Below are 22,542 nucleotides of genomic sequence, written 5' to 3'. Positions count from 1 at the left end.
TGTGAAGTCACAGTTTCGTCAGTAAACTGCTCGTGGCAAGGATTTTTTTTTTTTAAATAAATACACAAACAGATGTAAAAAGAATAGAAATCAAAGTAAGTGCTACCATAACTGGGTCAAGTGCTGACGAGAGAATAGAAATCCAAGTAAGTGCCCCAACTAAATTGGTGTGGTGGGTTCCAGCACTGGGGTTGCATGAATTTCTCAAAGTCTCAGCAAAACAAGTATTCCTTTAACAAACCCATTCAACAACATAAGCAAATTTCACTCCTTTGACCTCTCAATACCAAAACTATCCCAACTACTATCACTACTATCACTTGGAAAGCATCAAATGGGAGGGGTTTTAAGATCTCCCACTCTCAGTAATCTGAAACACCTGTCACAATTAATGAGCTCAACCCACATCGACCTACCGAGAAAAAGGGAAAAATATTTCAGAATTTTTTTTTTTTTTTTTTAAATTATTATTGATCTTAATAAACCTTAACTGTGAAGTTTGTATACATTTTGTATGCATTCATCATACTGCTGATGAAAAACAGGAATAAAATGTGCCAGAAAATACTGCCCATGTAAAAGGTTTATGATGGGAGTGGCTTGTGAAACATGTCATCACAGAGAGAATAATATGAGGGTTTAAAGGTGATAGAGAGGATTTTTTCGTCGACTGAGAATCCAAAGACTGTTACTGAGTTTTTCAAATGAGCGCATGCGTAAGAACAGCCCCCCTCCTTCACAGCTCATTTCAAAGGAACGCCTCCCAAAACTTGTGCACGAGTATTGGAACACGAGTGTTTACCACCGGCATTCGCTGTGTCATGTTTTTTGGATTCATTATGTCAGACTCACTTCAGGTAACTCATAATCTGCAGTTGTTATTCCTGTCTCCTGCAAAACATTGCATGCAGCGCCTGTGGAGTGTGGAAAGTTACTGGAGCGCGCAGCCGCGCTCGTCTCTCACAAGGAACGTCACGGCAGTGATTGACAAGCCAGAGGGCCAATCGTTTACGCGATGATCGCGTAAAAGATTGGCTGATGTTTTTAAGGCCCTACCTCGTGCACAGATGATGTATATCAATATTATTACTTTCAGTGCACCTAATAAATAGTATTTTATCAGTTAGTAAAGACAGTTTCAAGTAATATTGCAAAAATGTATAAAACAAAACATCCTCTTTAGCACCTTTAAAGAAATTAGCATGGATTATCTGTAACCTTGTAATTTAACAGACAAAATATGTTTGTTGTTACATTGACTCTTTATTCTTCATTTAAAAATCAGTTTTTGGAATTTCCTTAACATTTTTATGAAACATAAAAAAAAAAAAAAATTGATAAATCCACAACATTTATAAAAATGGGAAATCTACCATACAAATATGAAAAACATAGATGAGAATGAGGAGAAAACAAACCAGATTTTAAAATAGTTTTTAGTTGTATAGATATAAGAGCATTATTTTTAATGAAGAAAGAGTAACAGTCCCATACTGGCATACATGATATTTGTAAAATATCAGAAGACATTATGCTAACAATGAGTATTGTTGAATTACATTTAGCTTTTTACATTTAACATAGGCTATTTAAGATGAAAATGAGTAAATATATGAGGAAATGGTCATAACACATTATTACAGGAAAAGGTTCATACATTTTTCATCAACTGGCATGTAAGTGATGAATGAAAACTTCACCTTCTGTCTTTTTATTTAGAGAAAAGTTCTATAATAGAAAACTTTTATCAGCTGAAGTGAAATCATGGATATAATAATGGGTGATGGGCATTATCACTCTGTAATGTGAAAGGCCTCTCTCAGGCTCTGTAGCGCCTCCTCCTTTGTGATTTTCCCCCATGCTTCAGGCAATACAGCAGGTGCACACTGATATTCTTTGGCAAATCTACTGTTGTGCTTCATGAACACATACCTCCAGTAGACTGCAGCCCCATTATTCCTAGAATCCTCTGGGTAAATGTTCCAGTCTGGGTAGATGGACCGATACTCCTTAAAGGGCAGAGACTGACCCCCTGTATGTCTGTTTTGAAACTGGTTTTGTCCTACAATATCTGCAGAGCAGGTGTTGTGGGACAGAGTGGTGGAGTTGGCATTGGTATAACACACTAGGCCTTTAGGTCGATGCACAACAGCTTCGTGCACGTTATGTTCTTTTTCTTCCAGGTCGCATGGAGCTTTGCAGAAAGGACAACGCTTATCACACCCCTTCACTCTGTCATATAGCATGTCCTCAAGTTTATTAGGGAGGTCATCAGGGACTTCAATGACATCCTCATTCTCCATAAATTCCTGAGCAATTGATGAGGACAACACAGAGACTGATTCCTGTAGGTCTGCAAGGAAGTGCTCACGATGTGTACTTATGTCAAACAAAGGTTCTTCCAAGATTTGAGTTGGCATAGTGATTTTTCCCAGACTCTCCAGGCTGATGCAAACTTTCTCCAGTAGTAGTCTAACATTGCTCTGTGCCCCACTACTAGATTCTGATTCCTGCTTAATGCTCCTCTTTACCCAATCAAAGATTTGGTGCATTCTCTGTTCCCTGCGGTCTTCGATCATAACAGAACCTGACAGATGAGCTCTGATAAAGTTCTCAATACTCTTCCGGCTGAAGCTTTCATGGGACTGAAGATACTCATGGAAATTCTCAAAGCTATCCTTTAGCAGCATTTCTTTAAGTAGACCGTAGTGGAACTTCTTTGGTGAGCTATAAAGCCGTGCATTTTTGTTCTGGAGCATGTCATCAAATATCTGTCTCTCCAAACTGCTGTAAATGAAGTCTTCGGCTGTTGGCTTGAGGCACAGGTTGGTGAAAGACTGAGCAGCTTTTTGACACTGGTGTCTTTTTCTGAACTGATATATGAAATTCAACATGTGCCTGTCCTTGGTCTCATTTAGAAATCTTTCTTTAGTTTCCCTTTCCCTTATGAGCAACTGCTGCACCTCTTGAAATGACACCAGTGCTTTGCTACAGATGTATCCTTTGATATCCGCTTCAAATTTGGGATTCATCATGAATGACTCGCCTTTTAAAACTTCTAGACCCTTATCCACAATTGCAAGCAACTCCCTCATGTAACTGTCTGAATAGCACTCTTTGTGGTTCAGTTTTTCTGAGACTCTCTTGTCACAGTCTTCTATCAAATTATTGGTGAATCTTTGTGCAACATTCTTATTGTACTTCAATGTTTTCTTCATCTTACTATTCAAAGCAAAATGGCTAGTCTTCACTTTAAAGCCATTGAGTTGGTTTGCATTTCGGAGTCTAACATTTTGCTTTTTTAGACCACGATTGCTTAGGTTTTTCTTTAGCTGCTCCATCATCCTTGCTAAGATTTCCTGTGTTTCTTGAGGAGGTTCCTTCATGTTGGATGGGATATTTTCCCAAACACTTACAAATTCACGTTCAAGCTCCTTGTCCTCAATCACAGAGTCATTGTTTTTGTAGGTCTGCAAGAGTGAACGTAACCTTACCTCCAGGGCTGCTTCAAGTGATGTCAATAAGGCATGCATCTTTATTGTCATTTCATGGCGAATGGTAGCAGACTCAAGTTTCTGGGAAACATCAGATGTCATTTGCTCTTGAATGAGGTCTACTCTTTTGAGAAGGCTTCCTTTGTAATTTTCCACAAGGGCAATATCAATATCTTCCTGCCTAAGGTAGTCCCAGAGACTTGCCTTAATTTGGTCTCTCTCTGTACTGATTTGGGTAGTTGCTTCATTCCTCAAAATTGTGAGAATGCCATCTGAATCCATACCTTGTCCATTTTGTAATGCCGATTCTTTTAACTCTGTTATGTGATTGTCCAACCCTTGAACCCAAAGATCTAGTTGATCATTGAGCTGCTTCTCTCCCTGTACAAGTTTTGTGCAAAGGCCAATGATGGCATCAGCTGCACCCGTGTCTCCAAACTTTATGGCAAAATTTTCATTTTTCACTTTCTCCCATAGATTGCACATGTACTCCATTAATGCACCTAAGCAGGTTGGCTGGCCATTTATTGCCTTTTCATGGAACATCTTTAACAGGCTTTTCTTTAGCCTCAGAACTGCATCACTGTTGATTTGATCATTTTGTGATGTCACAGAATTGCTGGTCCATGAGCTGGACAGGTTATGGCTTACACCCCCTGTTTCACTTGTGAGAAGTGTTTCTTTTTGAGATTTATTTGGTATCTCTCCTGTGGTAAGTACATCAATTACATAACTCAGGATTTTTCCATCCATTCCTGCATCTTCTGAAGCAACCTTAAAGGTAGTTTTCCTCTCCAGGTTTTGTGTGGAGAGAAGAACGCTGACAGCAATCTGAAGGTTGCTTCTTGCTTCGTCCTGACCCTCAGTTGGTAAATCTACCAGAGTAATGTCACTAAGTCCACTAACAAAGGTAGCCAGTTCAATGTCATGGACAAGATTTCCTCCTGCTTGGCGGTTCAAACCTTCTGTGTCAATCAACATCAGAAATTCACAGTCCATCTCCATTCTTAAGTTGTCAGGCAGGCTGAGGAGAAGCATGTACGCCCCTTTGATATGCCTTCTACCCCACTTTGGGAAGTTGGCGCTAAACATTGCAGATAAGATCTCTGCATTCTTAGAGTTGTGGAAACCTAAGATTGTCAAAACTCTCAATCGACTGAACTTTGGCAGCTGCTTGTATACCTCATAAAGAACGCTATATACCCATTTCATGGGAAATACTGAGGCATCCCCATCATAGAGCTCAAGGGGAACTCCATACAAAAGTAGTTCAGCACCTACATACGGTAAGCGGAACATGTCATACAAGTCACTGTTTGGACCACGGAAGTATCGTTCGTAGACCAATCCCATTTCTCGAAGGAAATGTTCAAGTCCAATGCAAGGTTCTTGCATCCATTCCTCATTTGTTCCCCTAAGATGGGACAGTTTATCCAACTGCTCAACTTCAAGTTTCACCCTCATCCAAGAGAGGAAAAATGCCCGCTTGGTTGTGTCAAATGAACAGAGAGCTGCAATAAAAGCTCTCATGGCTGTTGTTAATTTATAATCAAGCAGTTGTTTTATAAGATTTTCCTTCTCCGCTCTTAAGCTCTGGGTCGTATGTTGTTGGTGACGTCCCTCTTCCTTCTCCATCTGACACAACTGTTTCCATACCACACCCTGCAAGGGCAGCTGGTTCTCCAAATAGCTGGTCATTCCATCTTCAATTCCACTGAGGACTTCTTCAACTTCTCCGAATGCCATTCGACAGATCTCATCTTCATCAACATTAATGTCGAGGTCACTGGCCATACCAGCTGTACCTACAAGATTTGCGGTGTGCAGGTATGGAATAAAGCGATCAAGAACATCTCTTAAGATTTCAGCAATTTCTTCCTCATTACCTTCATAGCCATTAAGCATTGTTCCTTCAGGCAGTTCTAAATCCTTCACCAGCCTTTGTTTAATTTTCTCATTATGATTCTCTTGGCCATCCTCTACTGATGTTGAGCAGTCAATTATAATCATGTGGCTTGTATTCTCCCTCCATGAGGCAAGCAGTTCTCGTTCCTTGGCACCAAAACTTCCGCAGAACACTATGAGGACTGCAGATGCGTAACACAGCAGACTCATCTGTTTTTCGCAGTTGGCTGCATCTCCACGGAGATTAGCTACTAGCACAGGACGAGAGAAGACATTGTAATGATGATCTCCTGAAGGCAAGTTCCAACACATCTCCACCAGACCATCTGAGAGAACACGAGGCAGCTGCCCTCCATCCATACCACAGTTTATGAAGCACTCATTCAGCTTGTGTGGACTCCCAAGAACACGGTTGAGTACTCGAGATTTTGAGACACTGCAGCGACCTAGCCTCACTGCGGAGAGAAATGGCATCCTGGAATTGGCCATGTTCTTCATGATAGTTCCCTCAGAAGGTGACTTCCACTGACCCAGAACACCTCTAAATGGATACAGAAGCATGGTCCCCTTCTTTTCTGGGTAAACTGGTGGAAGATACAGAGGCACTGCAAAGTTGCACTGCAACATTCTGTGAGTGATCTCTTGCTGTAGGAAACTATTTGTTGTCATGTAGATGACAGCAACCAAGTCTAAAGGATTGATAGCACATTGTGAATTCTCATCCATGTCCAAACTGTAGTCTCCTACAGGTACCTTGCAGTAAGTGCTGCGGGCTTGGGGATTACATAACCAGAGCCGCCGGAGGAATGCATTTGAGAGCTCTGTTGGGTTCTGTGGAAAGTCATCTTCAGTGCTTGGAGTGTTTACATATAGCATTGTTGTAAGATCCATAGGCGACACCTTTTCCCTGTGCAGGTCCAGCATATACAGTAAAGTATGCTTGTCCCTGTCAATTTCAGACACTAGAGAAGAGATATATTGGGAAAAAATCCATTGTGTCAGTGCATATTTTTAAATAATCCTGCAGTATTACTGAAAGCTATGATATTAGCAATTTCTAAGAAGCTTGGACAAAAACATGTTTATTAATGAGATGCTGGAAGCTGAAGATTAATGCATAACCCTCACCTATCTCGGTAGTAAGAGGCCCCAGGTCGGGGGCAATCTTCCGATGTAGAGACATTGTTTTAGAGTGTTTATTTGGTTGTCAGTTATAATTTGTAGGATCACATTGACCAGCCGGCAAATAATGGCAATGTTAAAGAGTGTCCATATTTTTGCTTACGAAACTGGAAAAAAACAACAACAAATAAACTGTTACACAATATATACACAATGCACAATTTGTCAAATAACAATGCTGATGTTTACTAAACTTAATGTCATTTTTGCAGCAAAACCTCGAGAGTTCATCTGATTATAGATTCAGTAAGTGCCTACCTGTCCTAAAAAGGTCAAATTAGATTTTCGTGTCCTTGATGGAGGATAAATTATAGCCAGACTTTTCTAAACTGCATCCATCTGAGGAACACAATTCAACAAAATTGTTCACATTTTGCCTTGGGGGAACAAAATTATGGAAATCATACTGTGCTAATTAATTTCTGACACTGTTGGGGCATTACTGATTAGATATCTAACTGTGCATACTGTATTGTATTAACATCACATAGCTGGGCTTTTCTTTTTCATCTTATAATGTAACTGTGAATGTGACCAACGCTATAAGTATTTTGCAGCAAATTCATACATCAACAACTACTTAACATGCATCTTTCTTCTTCCCTGATTTCCAGAGTCATAAGTATGCTTATCACAAGCCACACAGATGGAAAACTAATTTGTCATTAAAAGCAATGCCTTTGCATTCCTCAGCAAGCATTATCCAGTCACTAGTGAATAATTAATTAACCACAGATCCAAAGCCACAAATACCAACATCAGTTATAATCTATTCAGTTAAAATCAAATGTAAAGTACATATCAGTGTATACTATCATAACAAAGCAAAATGAAAGCAATTTCTCCTTTAAAAAAATCAGTTTGTCTGACCTGATACTTTCATTAGCTGTGAGCTGTGCTGTCATTAGATGGAACCAACATGGACATAACATTGAGCTCTTATATGAGACCTGAGAGCGATAAGGTCTGCTTTTGTGGAATTCCCCCCACCCCACCCCATTCATTAGGTATGTACGCACATACAGTTCTTGATCACGTACACACTTCCATATCAAAACAACCCCCGTGAAGCAGAAAAAGTACCAAATAATCCAAACAAACTTCTTACACAGTATTAAGCAATGTGTTATGTGATTGTCTAAAACAGTTCTATACATTTGTTTAGGTAACAAAATATCAAACCAAGTGGCATTTCATTTAAAGATAAATGCATATATTTTTAAGCATAAATAGACTTTTCATGTATAACATTTCACAAAAAAGCTTGTTAAATTTGTAAACAACAACATTTGGTTACTCTGCTAGGAAACCTGTGCGAACTCCTCAGAAAGGTTCGGTCTAAGAAAAACCTATTTTTTTTTGCAGATATTTTGATATTTCAGAAAATAAAATGTGCAAAAAAAAAATTGTACAGACTTACAGTACATTAAATAAGATTCTTAAGCCATATCCAGTGACTTGATGGTGTGCTCACGTAGAAGACACTCAAAAACAGCTTAGCAAAATTGGGAACCCAAAACATTGTGGCAAGTACCAAATTTAAAAATCTAGTTTGAATTACTATTGCTGTTAATTTTTAATGCATTTATGGTGTATAGATTAGGATTATGCAGCCGTGGCTGTAAACGTGATTAGCTTTCATGCAGGGGTGATGACTTCATTAGTGACATCAAACCTTCAGTTATCTATCCAGTTACTGACTGATTAAAGTTTGATTAGTAGAGAAGAGATTCTGAACATTCATGTACTTTGATAACATCTTTATAGATAGACTTGTTTACAATTGTGATTTTTAATGTGGAAAAGTAAAGTTTTAATGACATGTCCTGATTTAATGAAAAATGTATAGTTTTTACAGAGACCCTAAAAGGATATGGTGAAGGGAAAAAATATATTTCAATGTTTTTGCACTCCTCTGAGAAACTTTTGCAATGATGATGAAAATATTATGAGGTGGGAGGAATTTCAATGCAATATTTCAATGCTTTTGCAGCTTTTCCTAAGGAATGCAATACTTTTGCATGAGAAAGTTTGACTGGGGAAAGCAAAACTTTTTGTGAGACAATGCAAAAGCAGGTTATTTTGAAAAGTGCATTTTTACATTTTCTGAAGACTTTAGCACTTAGCTTTAGCACTTAGCAGTGTGGTTGCTATGTTCTTTGGTTGCTATGTTCTTAAGTCAAATTCAGGTAATTCAAGTTAAAGTGTAATGTCTGGCTCAGGATGAGGTTAAAGCTCTACCCAGAGGGATAAACGCTCATGTGCGCATAGGAAAAGATTACATGCCTCCTATTTCTGTAACGCAAAGCTCTTTAAATGACTTAGCTGTGTGAGTGTGTCTGGCTGTGTCAGAAAGATGCAGCTCTAGATCCTTGACTTCTCAGAGTATCACCACGGTAGACGTGCTCTGCCCAGGACTACCTAAAGAAAAACACAAAGAAAGACATTGAACAGGCTTTCAAAATGCTGGTGACAATGCTAACAACCATGTACATGTTGGTGAGAGTGGCTGAACAGGTAAGGCAACTCATTAGATTACATCTCCATGCATTTATCGCCAATCGTCAACATACCAGCCAAAAGCCATTCAGTTGACTGAGATTCTTGTCATTGTTTCGTATGCCAGATGAATGAACTATGACAAAAATGTTAGATGGACAAATACGAAGAAAGTACTCATACCACAGAGAACAATATCAGGACTATAATTAAATAAGTTATTTTCTCATTGACTACATGGAAATGAGAGAGTACTCATGCACTTCAAAGCGTTTTGTAACATATTTTGTAAAAACAAAGTGCTAACACATTTTATGGACATATACAAAGGTATTATTTGAGTTAACTTTTAAGGGTGTTTCTTCAACTATGGCCATTTTGGCCCTTGTAGACTTTTAGAAAATGAACTCTCTTAAAACACTCTCACTAGTTTAATATGTAAATGTCCAGCATACATCAGTCCCCTGATTGGTCAGAGTGGAAATGATGTCACAACTGAGGGACAGTCATAATTTTTGTAAATAATAATAATAATAATGATAATTTTCAAAAAAAATGTTTTATAAATCATATTATTTATATTTATTTTACTTCATAGTTGTAGTTTCGTTTTTTGTGTAATAGTATTTTATGAGGCATTTTCATATTTTAAGATTGTAATAAAATAAATTAAAAAATAAAAGTATCAAGAATAAATGAAGGCATGGTAAAAGTGTTTAATGACAGCTATAATGTTACATTCATTTAATGAAAAGCAAATGCTGAAACCCAATAGTTTTAGTTCATTTAGTTCATGTAATGATATCGTATGAGACATTTTCACGTTTTAAGATTGGGACAAAATAAAAACAAATAAATAAAAGCATTTGAAATCCATCAAGAATAAATGAAGGTGTGGTAAAAGGTTTCCAAGACAGCTATAATGTGACATTCATGTAAGGAACAGTTAAATGGTTTCAAATGAAAATAGTTTAAATAAAAATCCACCCCTGGGTCACAAAAGTTCCTGTAGTTGATGAAACACCCTTAAATACCATGGTACATTTTAGTGGTAGCACTTTATTTTACAGTCTTGTTCCCCATGTACACACTATATACTTATTATATAGTAATTACACTAACTGGGTAATAACTAGGTAATAACCCTGAACCTACCCCTAAATGTAACCTTAACCTATGTAGTTACCTTATATCAACCAGTACTTTCTTAGGTAAGTACACCGTAAGTGCACATACTGTAATATAAAGTGCAAACCTTTTAGTTCCATGGTATGTATAAAAATGTCATGTACCATAACACCATTTTATTGCCAAAGCACCTTTTTATAAGCATTTTTAAAAAATAATGGCATGTGTTATATGAAAAGTCTTCATGTTCACATGTCATCTCTGGCTGCTTGAAGATACATCATCCTCCAGTCTCAGTAATGAAGGTATTAGGGTGCACGACATTGCGATTCAGGGCCTTAATACTCTTGATAAACAATAAGAATGAGACTGCAGGAACTAGATTACTTAAGTTTTGACACGACTTCTGTTTATTCCACAAGAGTTGATTTAATTCACAGGGGACAAGATAGATGCTTTTTAATGACAGCTTAGCATGCAAGATCATGACACATCATAAGTCAAACCAAAAGACCTGACGTCATCCTAAAGAAGCAAAATGTGGTCTCAAATGGAAAAGCGTACACACACACAAACAACATACTGTCCATCAAGCAACACACACATGCACACACTGATCTAGCTGTGTCTGTTTCAGCTGGGCATTCGATGGGTACGTCAACAGGAACCTCTTCCGTATGTGGTGTCTCAGCCTCTGCCGTGGCAGGTCCACAGTGTCTCCCATTCTCGGAAAGGAAGTCGTTCAGAGGAGGTGAAATACTTGACTATTTCTTAAAGGGTTAGTTCACCCAAAAATGAAAATTCTGTCATTAATTATTCACCCTCATGTCGTTCTACACCCATAAGACCTTCGTTCATCTTCAGAACACAAATTAAGATATTTTTGATAAAATCTGATGGCTCAGTGAGGCCTGCGTCGCCAGCAATAACACTTCCTTTTTCAATGCCCAGAAAGCTACTAAAAGCTTTCTGCTTTCTGGGCATTGAAAAAGGAGGTGTTATTACAGGCAATGCAAAAATATCTTAATTTGTGTTCTGAAGATGAACGAATGTAAACGGGTGTGAAACAACATGAGGGTGAGTAACTAATGGCATAATTTTCATTTTTGGGTGAACTAACCCTTTAACTATTACTGTACCTACATTACACAACCAACTAACCCCCCCATAACCAACTAAAAAAAACCCACCTATCTTCATGATGCATCATTCACCCCCTAATCAAAAGAAAAACATAAGAAAATGTTTGCACAATTAAAACGGAGCCTGTAATAAACACTATTGTCATGTCAATTTTTTTTTAATTAAGTATTTATACATTATGATAATATTTGTGTAATAAGCTAATTTATCTGAATAAAATTAAATACCTAGTTCTCTCATGTAGATGGCACAGGTCCTTAACTCAGTTTGATAGTGATCACATCGTTATACACATAGCGCAGATGATTGGTTGCTGTTGCATTAGTGGCCAATGAGATGCGGCTCAACATTCAAACAATGGTAGTGTTTGCTGTTAGCAGTCTGAAACCCTCCTCCTCCCCAGCTCCACCTGTATAGATCTGCTAGGGGTTATTTCATGTACAGTATATGTGCAGCAGCAGCATGTCTTACAAGCTCACAGCAATGTCTCTGAATGTATTTGCAGTAGCAAGTCTCTGTACTTGCTCTGTAGCAGCAGCAGAGTAGTAGATCTACTCTGCCAAGACCAAATACATCAACATTGCATATCCATTACCATGCCAGTCTCTTAGAGAGTTGTCATGAAATCAATTCATCCTAAAAGTTGCACTGTGCTTTGAAAAGATCTTTGTGAAAGAGTGAAGGTGAAAAGGGCAATGCTGGTGGGTGGACAAAGAGATGAGAATTTTAATGTGGCCCCAAAATATGCAGTGGGTGGCTTGTTTGAAAAAAAGCATTGAAGTTTTGTTCAATACTTTGGTCTCATTTTTAGGTTTCTTTCTTACTATTAGTTTCCATGTGAACTTAACCTTACATTCTTAGTGGTTGCATCCTGTTATATCGTTCTACTGAAGTTGCGCAATATGACTTAGTCTTAATTCCAGTGATGGTCAGACATTACTAGGTGCCGTTCAAGGCCGACACACACACACAGCTATTCCACTCTCAGCTAACCTCAGAAAATCTAGGCTTGGACATCCCTCAGGTGCCTATAATCCAATGGAGAAGGATTTGTGTCTTAATGCAGTATGGTCTCTAGAAATGAAGTCTGTATTGAAGCCCTGAGGTTCTGTTTAAACAACAGCCACTTAATACATTTACAAATCAATGGTTAATTATCAAATACATTAATATTTCACTAATAATGAATTAATTTCCATTTGGATCCTTAATTTTCTCAAATGATATAAAGAGTAGAGAGTTTAAAGGTAGTCATTTAGCTGACGTTTTTATCCAAAGCATATCACAGAACATTCATTACGAGGACAATCCCCTATAAAAGTCTCCTTACTAAAGACAGCAAAGCCGCTTTCCTTTTGGCATGTCAAAATGGTCAAATCAGGCTGCTAGCGATTTACATTTAATAATTTAATCAAGTGATGACATCAGTGCACTTTCTTTGCGTTAAAGGATTAGTTCACTTCAGAATTAAAATTTCCTGATAATTTACTCAACCCCATGTCATCCAAGATGTTTATGTCTTTCTTTCTTCAGTTGAAAAGAAATTATGGTTTTTGAAGAAAACATTGTAGGATTTTTCTCCATATAAGGCCATCCTTAAAAATATTCTTGTTTGCCGTAACCCGACCGACCCTGTCAATTTAGGACCGACTCAAATATTTTTTTTTTTTTTGCTTTAAGTCCGACCGACTTGCCGGTTGTAAATTTGTGTTAAGACCGACCTTTTTTTTTTTTTACTCTTCAAACAACTAATACAAAAGCAATAAAATAATATTAATTATATTTTAGTAAGTATTGTAAATGTATAAATAGCCTAGGCCTACATACAAACGAAGGCTACGTTCTTTCTTTTAAATAAAAACCTGTGACGTCATCTATGTTTACACTATTGGTTAACGGATGTCACACTATGGCCGGTGCGTTCGCTTCGTCTCAACCCGTTGAGAGACGAGACGTGCTGACAGATAAAATAATTACATGATTGTGATAGCCTACGTATATTTGTCTGATTTCTTCAAGCCGTCGTATTTACCATGTTTACTATGGTAATAGCGCGCATAGTCTTGGTGATCAGAATCCACATCGGATCACAAACATAAGTTATTTAAAACACTTGCTGCTGTCTTAAAGTGAGTTTTGAGCTAAAATGATTTTAAAAGTCTTTAATGCTGGTGTTAGCTGGTAACCTTCATGTAATCATCGGCGCCTCCGTCTCCACACACGGATAAACTCCGCCTTTGTTCGTAACCACTCCCTCCTCAAGCCCGAGCTGGCCCGCTTTGGACCAAGGTATTCGGCGGGCCGAAAAACCCGGGCCGTTGGCCCCATGGAAGCCCCGACGAGGCACGATCAAGCCCCGGAAGTGACAGTGGAAACGCGACTGGCCCTGGCACGCACTAGCACCCCCTCTTTAGGCCCGACAGTGGAAACACGGCTGCGCCCGAAGGCACGGGTTGAAAGACCCAGTCAGTGACGTCACGATATGCTAATTTGTTTAAATTCATACCTACGTAATCACCATCACCAAAATTGTACTTTTTTTTTTACATTGAAACTTGAAAAAAAATATATAGACCTACCTACCGACCCTTTTTTTTTTTTTTTTACTGTTACTGCAAACCAAAATATTTTTAAGGATGGCCTAATGGACTTCACTGGGGTACAACGGCTAAAGGTCCAAATTGCAGTTTCAGTGCAGCTTCAAAGGGCTCTACATGATCCTAGACGAGGAATAAGGTTCTTATCTGGTGAAACGATTGGCCATTTTCTAAAAAAAAAAAAATGTTTATACTTTTTAACCACAAATACTCATCTTGCACTGCCCAGTGATGCGCCACACATTACGTAATCACGTTAGAAAGGTCATGCATGACGTAGGCAGAAGTACCGAGCAAGTGTTTACAAAGCGAACGTGCAAATGCATACTGTAAGTCAAAAGCCCATTACAAAAAAAGGTAAAACAACAATGTCGGTCGAGGAGAAAATAAGAGTTTTTCACCCTACCGAGGTACTTCCGCCTACGTCACACAGATACCATCCAATATGACGTTAAATACACTACTTGGTCTCCAGTACGAGATCAAACTTTCCTATCAAATGTAGTGTTATGTAGGGGCCACATGTTGTGGGTCATGCAGTGCCTTTGAAGGGAAATCGCCAATTAGAAGCATCCAAGAAGTACTCCCAGACACTGTCATGCACATTTCCTATCATACTCAATTTTTCTGAAAATAGTCATGGTCCATTTTAGTGACAATAATTGTGGGTCCACGTAGAGTGGCCATAAGGACCGTGACATGCCCTCAACGGCATGAACACATTGAGTCGCACAGTGGCATGTGTGGAATGTCCCGGCAAAGACGTCTCACACCTGTGTGATCTGTCTGGGCCACCATGTCTCGCACATTCCAGCAGGAAAGACAGAGGCGACACTTGTGATAAGACTGTCATGGCTGATGCTTTCGTGCGTACAAGGACATAAGGATGCACTGACATTTCCGAAGACCTCAAAGTAGTGATGCAAAAGCAAAGTGTAAAAGCATTTTTGAGATGGTGCTGAATTTCTGAATCTTGTTAAAGGGATAGTTCACCCAAAAATGAGAATTCTTATTATTTACTCACCCTCATGTAGTTATTTTTTTTTTGCATAATGGAGCATCTCTTTTCATACATGTGAAAAAAGGTTTATATGAGAAAGGTTGAGAGCCTAAAATTACAAGTGGTCCATGACACTATATCCCAAGTCTTCTGAATGATAGCTAATGTGAGCAACAGACTAAAACAAATAATCTTGCAGTGAAATCATTCCCCTCACAATAGAGTTTTTTTTAATGCCTACAAATATGCAGTTTGACGTCAATGACGGTCAGTCAGGAGACAGACAATAACCACTGATACCAAACTTGGGACAACTTCTTTCCAAAAAGTTATAGGCTACTACATATTTGGAACAATATAAGGGTGAGTAAATGATTTTCATTTTGGGGTAAATTATCCCTTTCTGTGCAGTTGGCATAGAGTGCAACCACTGGTTCCAAAAGTAAAAACTCCATTCATTTTCTCCATATGGAAATTGATTTTTAACGATAACGTATATAAATGTTTAAGACAGATCTACTGTGAGTCCAGAGGGTGATCGCAATTTCACCAAGTACACGTTCCTGAATCAGTGTCACTGTTGATCCTGGAACAACATTCCAATCAACCAATCAGATTTGAAGGACAACTTTACAGTTTGTCAAGTTTAGGCTTACAACCAGGGTTAGGTGCTTCTACATCAGTGTTATTCACCTATCATTTCCCTCTGATTTTAGGGAGAAGTTATGGTAGGGTTAGATTTAGAGGTAGGGATTAGGACTACATTTTTGGACAGAAATGTTGTTCCAGGATCAACAAAATATGTCTTACTTGACAGAATCAAACAAGTTTGTCTGTCAGTTTGGTACTGAAGCTACAAATTCATCAATACAAAATGTCCACAAACCAAAATTTGCACATAGTTAGTTTGCCTGGTTTGAGTGTGCAAAAATAATCACTTATGAATTTGTATTAGTTTTAAATTGTTTCTAAACAGTGAGGTCTGACTTGAAATGCGCACACCTACATTATAGGAAATGGAGGGGTTAATGATACAATTATTTTTGTTCTTTTATGAATTTAATAATCTCAGGATAAATGGTAAAAGATATTTACCAGGAAAAAACACATTTATTTCATAATTATAATTGCTATTATGACACACTTTAATCATTGGAGTCCCCGTGACTCCAGTCAAAGTCTGTTTTAAGGAAAGTCTGTTCACTCGGCGGCCATATTTGCAGCGCCTCCAGGCAGCTATTTCAGGCATCCAATACCAAGTCCAGTCTATTTGAATGGGGGAATCATGAAATCTCAAAAACTGCTTGGCCAACTCACAATTAAATAACATTTTTCAAATCAGCAACAAGATTTGACATGAACTGTCTCATAAATGTTGTTTCTTATGCCAAAATAGCGTTAAAAAGCATATTTTTTCAGGCTAGACGAGCCAATGTGCATGTGCAGTCCTAAGCGTGAGTCTCAGGTTTCTATGGGAACCAGAGCTTCTAACAGCAGCTGCAGTCACGCAATGACTTTATCAATCAGCGATTGGCTCTTTTACTTAGAAGGTGGGACGTGTTCCGCCATATTGTGTGTTGCAGTTTCTACCATTCATAACTAATAGGAGTGAACTGTCTTTCTATATCTATAGTCTTTGCTCCAGTCCAACCAATGAGGAAGTGCAGCAGATCTCAACAGAACATAATAAGGGTTAAATATTGGTATATTTTTTATTTTAAAAATTATACTTTTTTGCAGTATCTATGGGGAAAATGAATGGAAAAACACATGTAACCAATGCCACTGAAAAAGTGGTTCGGCACTAATGCACTCTATTACCAAATAGAACAGCAACAGGTTTCAAACCCAAACATTCCCCTCATCTGCTATTGGTTGAAAAATAGATAGTCCCAACCACACACATTGGTTTAAACACTGTTGCTATACCAGGCCGGTCAAAATGCTCAAATAAACAAAACAATATTTTGATACCACCACAATGATTATCATCAAACTTTTCTGAGAACTGAACCTACAAATGGCTTATTCATAGTTATTTAGGCCTATATATATATATATAAAAAAAGACACAGAAAAAGTATTTTAACAATTAAAAAAATACACACTTCAGCATTTTTGTGTGTATGATTTGTTTTGCAGTTTGAGGGCCAGAGAAGGAACAGCATAGGAGTTTACAGAAAGCGTAAGTATTACCTTAAGTATTGTATTAAAAACAATATATATAATATATATGTATTGTATATATAATAAAAACATACATACGTAGTATATACATACAGTACAGTCCAAAAGTTTGGAACCACTAAGATTTTTAATGTTTTTAAAAGAAGTTTCATCTGCTCACCAAGGCTACATTTATTTAATTAAAAATACAGTAAAAAACAGTAATATTGTGAAATATTATTACAATTTAAAATAACTGTGTACTATTTAAATATATTTGACAAAGTAATTTATTCCTGTGATGCAAAGCTGAATTTTCAGCATCGTTACTCCAGTCTTCAGTGTCACATGATCCTTCAGAAATCATTCTAATATGCTGATTTGCTGCTCAATAAACATTTATGATTATTTTCAATGTTGAAAACAGTTGTGTATTTTTTTTTTTCAGGATTCCTTGATGAATAGAAAGTTCAAAAGAACAGCATTTATCTGAAATACAAAGCTTCTGTAGCATTATACACTACCGTTCAAAAGTTTGGGGTCAGTAAGAATTTTTTTTTTTTTTTTTTTTTAAAGAAATTAAAGAAATGAATGCTTTTATTCAGCAAGTGGCAGTAAATACATTTATAATGTTACAAAAGATTAGATTTCAGATAAACACTGTTCTTTTGAACTTTCTATTCATCAAATAATCCTGAAAAAAAATATTGTACACAAATATTTTGTACAATTGTACACATTAAATGTTTCTTGAGCAGCAGATCAGCATATTAGAATGATTTCTGAAGGATCATGTGACACTGAAGACTGGAGTAATGATGCTGAAAATTCAGCTTTGATCACAGGAATAAATTACTTTGTGAAATATATTCAAATAGAAAACAGTTATTTTAAATTGTAATAATATTTCACAATATTACTGTTTTTTACTGTATTTTTAATTAAATAAATGTAGCCTTGGTGAGCAGACGAAACTTCTTTTAAAAACATTAAAAATCTTAGTGGTTCCAAACTTTTGGACTGTACTGTATATATATATATATATATATATATATATATATGTGTGTGTGTGTGTGTGTGTGTGAATATCACAAAATATTCCATTTTAAAATATTCAATTTTTAGACTCTTCATCCAGTAATGGACACACTGGAAACTCTGCCGAGAAGGCGGCGTCTACAATTCAGAACCAGTACAGGAAATACCAGCAGAAGAAGCATAAAGACCACAAATGAAAGGTCAACCAGGCTAAACTGTCAGCATTTGAAGTGTCCATTCCACGCTGATCAAGACCCAGTATTCTCTTGTCTGAACCTTATAACCCCAACAACTGTCAACACTCAAAACTGGTCTCCATCAATGTTAAAGTATGACTTCTGTGAGCTACACAGTCACATATTCTGATTCACAGATAGCTGACACCTGCACAAACACAAACGTCCAGACAATGACAAACATTTCAGACCATTTGCTGATAAAAGACGCCACAAACTTCAGACACAAACACTCAGAAGATCTTTAAGATAAATGCAGACACTATGTTCACAAAACACAATATATAGTAGAATATCACCTGAACAAAGTGAGGACAAACCATAGACTTCTTTAATTTGTATATAAAGATAATTATATTTACTTTAGACTAACCCTAAAAATCTCTTTGTATTTTTAAGATTAAAAGATATACTAAAATATATTTAGTTTTTTTCTAATTGAGGATGCCCTTGAATGCGGAGTTGGAAGGGTTACTTTTACAAAAGTAAGGGTTACTGTTACAGTTACAAATGACTTCATGAAAAAAGTATTCGGTAACGTAATCCAAGCACCACAATATGAATGTAATCTGATTACTTTTGGATTCCTTCAAGGTCACAAATGTAAATAAAGTCAAGTAAAATGCAATGTAATCACAATACTTTTCATTTTTAAGGATTTGATGCAAATATGAAATATTTAAGAAAATGCCATGTAGTTGTAACTATGCTGTAATTAAATGCTCTGCTAATATATGAAACCAGAATTTTCCGCAACAGAAATGTTTCAGTAACAGAAAAATACAGAGTACAAATTTACATTTTCTTTTTCCTCAAGCAAATATAAGAACAGATGCACTGAATTATGTTAACATTAAACAAAGCTAAAAAAAATGTTATTTGAAAATATTTTGAATTTATAATTCTGTCAGGTATTGCTGTTAGCAGCATTTGCCATACCTAATAATGACTTAGCTGCATCTCAACCAGTGTCCAAGCAGAATGATTGGAGACAGGTGTTGTTTGCGCACGCGCCAGTAGGTGGCTCACGTGAGTCATGACTGCCAACAGAACCAGAACTTTAATCAAATTTCAATATAGCCTTGTCAAAATACTATTTTTTTTTTTAACAAAATGAAACTGTAATCTGATTACTTTGTTATTGACGTAACTGTAACGAATTACAGCTACCATTTTTTGTACACTGATTACAGAACACTGTTACATGTATTCGGTTACTCCCCAACCTGCTTGAATGTCCCCAACAGGAATTGTTGAATTTAGCTCAATTGTGCCCCCAATGTATAGCTAAATAAACCCAAACAAACATTTATGTTTTTTTCCTAATCTTTTTAGGTTAATCAACATTGTGTAACATTTCTGTGTTACAGGTGGGTATGTGCTAGTGGTATTTTAAAATGAGGAGGAAAAGTCCTCAGGTTTTATTATTATTTTTTTTTAATCAAATGTAAATTCATGTCCCTGTTACACTTAATGTTGTCACATTTTCCTGGTTAAATAAACATTAGCTTTACATAAATACCAAATACAATTCTATTCTGTATTTTTTTTTTACACTATGTAATTATTGTTGTATTGATTAAAACCAAGTAAAAATCTCAAGTGTTTTTACGCATTTTTAAATTTATTCCAAAATAATAACTAGGCAGTAACAATTTAAACAATATTAAATATTGCATTAAATTAGAAGTACCTAGGATACACTCAGAACATGGAAAATCAGCTTTCTCCTACTTTGCTCCTTGGCTGTGGAATGAATTTCAAATTAATGCTCAACTAGAAAGAATTCCTTCTTTGAATGTGTTTAAGAATATATTGCGATGTAAATTGAATGAAGTGTGTGGCTGTTTTAATTAATTTGGTGATATATGATTAATGTTATTGTTTTTACCTTATCTGTTTGGAATTTGTTATGTGTTTTGTAATTATGTGAAAATTTTAATACGGCCATCTTGGCCAGGACTCCCTGGAAGAAGAGATTTCTTTTTATCTCAATGGGACCTTCCTGGAAAAATAAAGGTTAAATAAAAAAAAAAAAAAATATATATTCATCGGTAAACGCTGGTCACAGACACGAAAATGTACCCAAGCTGATTGCTCACTAAAACCCCCACAGTCATCATGTTTTCAGAACATTTCAAGTTTGATTTTGACGTGACATAAAGCAGTGATATAAGTGGGTAAGTTGTTTACCTGTTTACTTACTTTTTTAATCTCCCCATTAATGGCATCGTTTTCTCCATTCAGGTCGATTCGCGAACGCGCACGAAAACAAGAGGCGCGGTTTATCGCACGAACCAATCAGATCCAATCATAACCGATCATATAGAGTGTCCTTCTATGGCTCTGGAGTGTATGCACTTGACGTCACCGTCGACCGTTACGACTGCGGTCACGCCCACTGAGTGTCACAAAGACTAGAGCATTGGTTCTCAGCGTGAATGCCGCGAAAAACACACAAAACACATCCAAAACCGGAAAGAGCTTTGTGATTGACTGTACAGATAGCTTTGACACAAAATCTGAGGTATTGAAAGACTGCCGAAAGCTACAGAAAAAAGAAGCAAATGGATCACTGCAATTCACAGAAACAACTGGACTCCAGCAGAGAAACATGGATTTGCAGTTATCATTTTGTGTCAAATTGTTAGATTTTGAGGTAAAATCATACCGTATTGTATTGTTATATATTATGTTGACAACTCATCAATTAAATATTTTCCATTCTGCATAATTGGGTGTTTTTAAATAAACACTGACAAAAACTATACTATAAAACTATATATGTTTTAGGGCTGGACAATATGACGATATAACATTGTCCGCAGTTTTCCCGCGGAATTGGGCTACTTATACACTGTTGCGGCAGGTTGAATCAACCCAAAATAACATAATATTTACCCTGGAATGCAAATTTTACCAGGGGAGCCCGCAAAAACGCAAATTTTACCCCCCGGAACGCGTTTTTTATCGTTGGACCCCCCTCAAATGCCTTTGGGCTAGTTTTGAGGAGCAATTTGGCGGGTTTTGTTGTGAAAACCTAGCAACCCTGCTGCCGCAGTGCTTAGATCAGTTGTTTTCAAGCTGAGGTCAATAGTTTAGCAATAAAGTATAAACTAAAATGAGTTCAGTGAATTGGGAAAGTTTCCTCTCGATGTTCTCGGGTTTTTCCCTATTCAAATGCATCATGTGAACGAATCAAAATTGGCTCATTACAGACACTCTAAATGGGCTTGTGCACACCTCAGAGTGTGTTAAAGGATTAGTCCACTTTCAAATAAAATTTTCTTGATAATTTACTCACCCCCATGTGATCCAAGATGTTCATGTCTTTCTTTCGTCAGTCGAAAAGAAATGAAGGTTTTTGAGGAAAACATTCCAGGATTTTTCTCCATATAGTGGATTTCAACGGCTAACAGGTTGAAGGTCCAAATTACAGTTTCAGTGCAGCTTCAAAGGGCTTTAAACAATACCAGACGAGGAATAAGGCTCTTATCTAGCGAAACGATTGGTCATTTTCGAAAAAAATACAACCGTTTATGCTTTATAAACACAAAACATCGCTTAGAACGTACTTCCCGTTTCCGCATTCTTCAAAACGCTTACGCTGAATGTCATACGCCTTCCTTATTCTACTTATGGAATGAACGCAGCACCAGTTTCGTTTATTTCCTTAAGTAGAATCTCTTTCATTTCGACTGATGAAAGAAAGACATGAACATCTTGGATGACATGGGGGTGAGTAAATTAGTTTATTTAAAAGTGGACTAATCCTTTAAGAATGCGGGAGGGTGCCCTGCTCTTAAGCCAAAAAGTACATGCGTTCCACGACGGCATCAAATCTGTACCGCAAAAGGCCCCCTCAACATCTGGCAACACACAGGCTTTCCATGACAGCGACCCAGAGGTGGAGTTTAGACCTTCCCACTAAGGTACGCCTAGTTATTTAACTATTGTGGTAATTTGCAGGTCGTGTCAAAAAGTTCTTGGTCTAGATAAATAGCTGTATTCTGTATGTTTCGTGTACGATAATTTTCTTCCATATAGATCATTTTGAGCTACTGGTATGATACTTTGATATTTCCAATCTGGCAACACACACTTTGGGGGTCTGTTACAAGTTAATGGGCTCAGAGGAGGCAAGAGAGACGTGG

The 22,542-nt window shown here is 37.2% G+C and overlaps 2 protein-coding genes across 3 annotated transcripts; one reads left to right on the top strand and one right to left on the bottom strand.

Moving 5' to 3' along the window:
- Positions 1 to 1,418: 1,418 nt before the first annotated feature.
- On the bottom strand, positions 1,419 to 20,727 carry si:dkey-202l22.6 (interferon-induced very large GTPase 1). 2 transcript variants are annotated; one of them, XM_048161454.1, is made up of 5 exons: positions 20,594 to 20,727; positions 7,452 to 9,002; positions 6,840 to 6,920; positions 6,528 to 6,688; positions 1,419 to 6,361 (listed from the first exon to the last, which is right to left on the bottom strand). In XM_048161454.1, the coding sequence occupies exons 4-5, from the start codon at positions 6,580 to 6,582 to the stop codon at positions 1,794 to 1,796; spliced, it is 4,623 nt and encodes a 1,540-aa protein (XP_048017411.1). In that variant the 5' UTR covers positions 6,583 to 6,688; positions 6,840 to 6,920; positions 7,452 to 9,002; positions 20,594 to 20,727; the 3' UTR covers positions 1,419 to 1,793. The 2 variants fall into 2 exon arrangements, with proteins under 2 accessions (XP_048017411.1, XP_048017412.1); XM_048161455.1 differs by lacking the exon at positions 6,840 to 6,920.
- On the top strand, positions 8,984 to 19,907 carry LOC125249214. Its single transcript, XM_048161456.1, has 4 exons — positions 8,984 to 9,098; positions 10,846 to 10,959; positions 17,091 to 17,133; positions 18,240 to 19,907. Exons 1-4 carry the CDS (start codon positions 9,045 to 9,047, stop codon positions 18,347 to 18,349), a joined length of 321 nt encoding a protein of 106 aa, XP_048017413.1. The 5' UTR covers positions 8,984 to 9,044; the 3' UTR covers positions 18,350 to 19,907.
- Positions 20,728 to 22,542: the final 1,815 nt, after the last annotated feature.

This window comes from Megalobrama amblycephala, linkage group LG16, assembly GCF_018812025.1.
Source record: "Megalobrama amblycephala isolate DHTTF-2021 linkage group LG16, ASM1881202v1, whole genome shotgun sequence".
NCBI lineage: Eukaryota > Metazoa > Chordata > Actinopteri > Cypriniformes > Xenocyprididae > Megalobrama > Megalobrama amblycephala.
The sequence above is the reverse complement of the archived record's forward strand: the minus strand, read 5'-3'. Positions and strand labels throughout refer to the sequence as shown.

What these genes read in the sequence shown, in the direction of transcription:
- si:dkey-202l22.6 (XM_048161454.1), bottom strand. Translation starts at nt 6,582, where the DNA reads ATGTCTCTACATCGGAAGATTGCCCCCGACCTGGGGCCTCTTACTACC. An exon ending in GCCTCTTACTACCGAGATAG is followed by an intron (nt 6,362 to 6,527) that starts GTGAGGGTTATG and finishes TCTCTTCTCTAG; the next exon opens with TGTCTGAAATTGACAGGGAC.
- LOC125249214 (XM_048161456.1), top strand. Translation starts at nt 9,045, where the DNA reads ATGCTGGTGACAATGCTAACAACCATGTACATGTTGGTGAGAGTGGCT. An exon ending in AAGGAAGTCGTTCAGAGGAG is followed by an intron (nt 10,960 to 17,090) that starts GTGAAATACTTG and finishes TTTGTTTTGCAG; the next exon opens with TTTGAGGGCCAGAGAAGGAA. An exon ending in CATAGGAGTTTACAGAAAGC is followed by an intron (nt 17,134 to 18,239) that starts GTAAGTATTACC and finishes TTCAATTTTTAG; the next exon opens with ACTCTTCATCCAGTAATGGA.